The sequence below is a fragment of the Bactrocera latifrons genome, unplaced genomic scaffold, assembly GCF_001853355.1.
Source record: "Bactrocera latifrons isolate USDA-ARS-PBARC rearing strain unplaced genomic scaffold, ASM185335v1 scaffold_96, whole genome shotgun sequence".
In the NCBI taxonomy this organism is placed as follows: domain Eukaryota; kingdom Metazoa; phylum Arthropoda; class Insecta; order Diptera; family Tephritidae; genus Bactrocera; species Bactrocera latifrons.
The window spans coordinates 904143-907762 of NW_017537667.1; the positions used below are offsets into that span (position 1 = coordinate 904143).

A 3620-nucleotide genomic window follows, 5' to 3' on the forward strand; every position below is an offset into this window, starting at 1 on the left:
ACTTCGTTTCGAAATGTTTAAACTTTATTAAAAAAGAGCAATTCTTTTTTTATTATTTTATAAATTAAAACATTTATTTAATTGGTTTTTATTTAAAAAAAAAATCGTATTTCTGATACAAAAAATTAATAGAATATTCGAAAAATCAATTTTATTTTCACTATATATTATCTTCAAAAATTCGGTTTAAAATTTTTTAGTATTTTCATATATACTAACTATTTCGCCTCCTCCTCTAGGCCGCCATACGTCTCGACGAGGCACCAGCAAAAATCAATCACATCAAAGACCAACAGGAACAATGCGAAGTGAAGCTGGAGAAGGAGCGCGACTCGCTCGCCGCACTCATGTTCGAGTTGATCACCAAAGAGGACGTCATCGTCCAATGCATACGCGACTATGTGCTGTACCAGCGTAACTACCACGAGCGTGCACTGCAGAAGGTSAAYTCATCKCTCGCCTCCATACAGGATATTATACAATCGACAGCGAAATCGCGCTTCGGCACGTCACTAACCGAGCACCTGGAGTCGACRAATCGTGAGATATCATACATTTTAGAGCTCTGCATTTGCTGCCTCATCGAGAACGGACTCTATGAGGAGGGTTTGTTGCGTGTGGGTTGTGCAAGCACAAAATTGCGACGCATGAAACATGCGCTCGAAGCACAATATGTGAAGACKCCACTGCCGGTGGAGTATCAGGATCCGCATGTGATTGGTTCGATACTCAAGTTGTATTTGCGTGAATTGCCGGAACCCTTACTCACCTATAAATACTACAAAGACTTTATTAGCGCGACGGAATGTGGCAGTGAAGCGGAGCGGAAAGCTGCCATCAAGGCYACGCTGGCCAAATTGCCGTCGTCGAATTATGCAAATTTACGCTATCTGACACGCTTCCTCTGGCTGGTYACACAAAATGTCGACCAGAACAAAATGAGCTCGCAGAATGTGGCGATTGTAATGTCRCCGAATATGTTGTGGCCGCGTATGGATAAAAGCAATCCGGCCGACTACCTGGGGCAGGTGAACAGTTCATCGGCTGTGAATGTGATTGTGGAACTGTTGATTAGTCAGTGGGATTACTTTTTCGAAGGAGATGTAGACTTTTTTGTGACGTTGTCGCGTAATAAACTCTTTGTGGAAGGTAAAAGCAAATCTGGCTCGTCCAATGAAAATTTGGACCGGAATGACACGGGTGAGTGTGAAAGAAAGTGAAGGGGATAGAGGAAGGAAGTGAGAGGCAGAGARATAGATGAAGGGAGAGAGAGAGATRAGGWGAGACASAGAGTGATTGATGTTGTGGTGAAAAGMGTGAAGAGAAGACAGATTGGAAGAGAGGGTGGGATCAGATAGATGGAAAGCTAGTGGGCGGGCGAAAGAAAATGAGGACAGAAAGTAAAATATTTAGAGAGATAGAGAGATGTATACACATCGAGAAAGAGAGAGAAAGAGGAGAAAAAGAGAGATAGAAAGAGAGAGAAAGAGGAGAAAAAGAGAGATAGAAAGAGAGAAAGAGGAGAAAAAGGGAGATAGAAGGAGAGAAGGAGGGAGAAGTATAAAGATGGAGAGAGAGATACAGAAAATCCTTAAAAAAATTTTGGAATACTTATAAATATGAATTCCTTTATTGTAACCACAAAGTATTTCCAAAATAGTAATTCATTAGAATGCTATTTTTCTATAAACAAAGTCTCGCTTTAGCTTTCTTTCAACAATTTTACGACATTATAGTATGTAATTTTAAAAACATTTTCATTTTAACCTATTATAACAATTTTCAGATTCTCTTGAGAGTCCACGTTACGGTACCATTCGTCGCCAAAAGGCTTGCGCGCCCTCCCCGCCAAGTGCCGCCAAAGTTGTGGAGAAACTCCACACCAATCATGAGTCACACCGAAACGGTGTTAAAGAGCTCTTCCCGAATGCAGCTACATCGACAACAACAACTACAATAGCAACCACCACAACGGCAGCTAATAATAACTATAATAACAATAATAATAATAATGGTACTAACAGTAATAGCACAGAAAAGCCCGAAAAACCGCCATTACCGAAGCTGACACATTTCCAACAGCCACTGACACAGCAAATGCCACCACCAGAGCCACCACAATCGGCCAAACCGGTGCCCATGACCCGTACACAATTTTTCGGTTTGGATAATTTACCTTCACCGGTAGCGGATCGAAAGAGCACCGACAGCATAGGATCGCTGGTCTTTAAGCCAGATTTACCACAAAAACCAAAGATACCCAAACGCCCAATGGTGCTGGGCCTAAGCGGCGGTGGTGGCAAAAGTGATGATGAGACAACACCGACGCCAACGCAAGCCAACGAAACTGGCAACGGTGGCAGTGTTGGCGCTAACGGTGTTAACAGTGTAACTGTCGGTGGAGGCGGTATAGTGTCACGCACTACTGAGAAGTTCATAGAGAAACTACGCAGCGACAATTGTGATAACGGCACAGCGACGACAATGCGTGAAAATCAACACAATCAACGGCTACTGAGTGCGGAGCAGAATGCGAATATAAACAACGCTGCTGGCACGGGCAGCCAAAGCAACAGTAACAGCAACAGCAATCGAAACAGCATTGCCAGCGTCTACAGCTTCGGCGGCGGCGGTGGTGGCGGTCATTCGCGTTCAAATTCGAATGCGAATGCCAATACTTTTGTGCCACCACAGCTACAACAACAACAACAACAGCAAACGGAAACGACGACAGCTGCTGCGGCGTCGTTGACTGCGGCCACAGCGTCGGCGTCGGCAACATCAACAGTGAGCACGGCACAAGCGCAGACACAAACATCGGCGCCGATAACACGCAACACACCCACAACACCCGTTTCGCCGCACATGATATTGACGAAACGGCCCACGGTGCCAGCGCCACCACCGCCCTCGATGCTGAAAAAGCAATCAGATTAAGTGTGCTCATAACGACATCGCGTTGTATGCATTTGTAGTTGTTTGTAGCGCACACACGCATACTGACTCATGTGTATACACACACACACACACACACACACACATATACAAAAACGACACACGAGTAGTAAACTAAGCTGTAATAATTGTAGCAATTTGTATTATAAATAGTGCGTTGCGTTTGCTTTGGCAGTGCAAGAAATGTTGAAACTGTGTAACGTTGAAATGTGTTCGAGTACGAAAGAAACAAACAGACCTACGAGTATTTTTCTAATAAAAATTGTATTTTGGCTAAATTACATGTATGTATGTATGTATTTTTGGCAATATATTTGCAGTAAATATGCGATATTTTTTTTCGTGGACTGGCGTGTGGAAAATTTTACAATGCGCCAAAAATATTTGTTTGTGCTCACTTTCTTAAAGTTGTGTATTATTTTGTATTTTTTTCCTTCTTTTATACTTTGTTTTATTTTAATCAATTTTTTTGCTGCTAAAAAATATGCACTTAATTTATAATTATGCAATGAAAAAGTATAACTTTCCAACTCTTATTGCATGTTTACATATTTATCCAATTTTACATCAAGATTTCTTAACAAAAAATTAAGATAAAATAATTTTAAATTCTTTATAATAAAAAATGCAAATTTAACAAGAAAAATAATTGTAATTATAAACTT

At 41.4% G+C, this 3620-nt stretch overlaps 1 protein-coding gene across 2 annotated transcripts in view; it reads left to right on the plus strand.

The window, feature by feature from the left end:
• LOC108977827 (rho GTPase-activating protein 92B) overlaps positions 1 to 3283 on the plus strand; it is a 14855-nt gene extending 11572 nt beyond the window's left edge. For both annotated transcript variants that reach the window (XM_018947748.1, XM_018947749.1), the window contains 2 exons: positions 240 to 1200; positions 1787 to 3283. In XM_018947748.1, the coding sequence (XP_018803293.1) occupies positions 240 to 1200; positions 1787 to 2937 (2112 nt within the window). In that variant the 3' untranslated portion in view covers positions 2938 to 3283. The remainder of the gene's footprint in view (positions 1 to 239; positions 1201 to 1786) is intronic.
• The last annotated feature ends 337 nt before the right edge of the window (positions 3284 to 3620 follow it).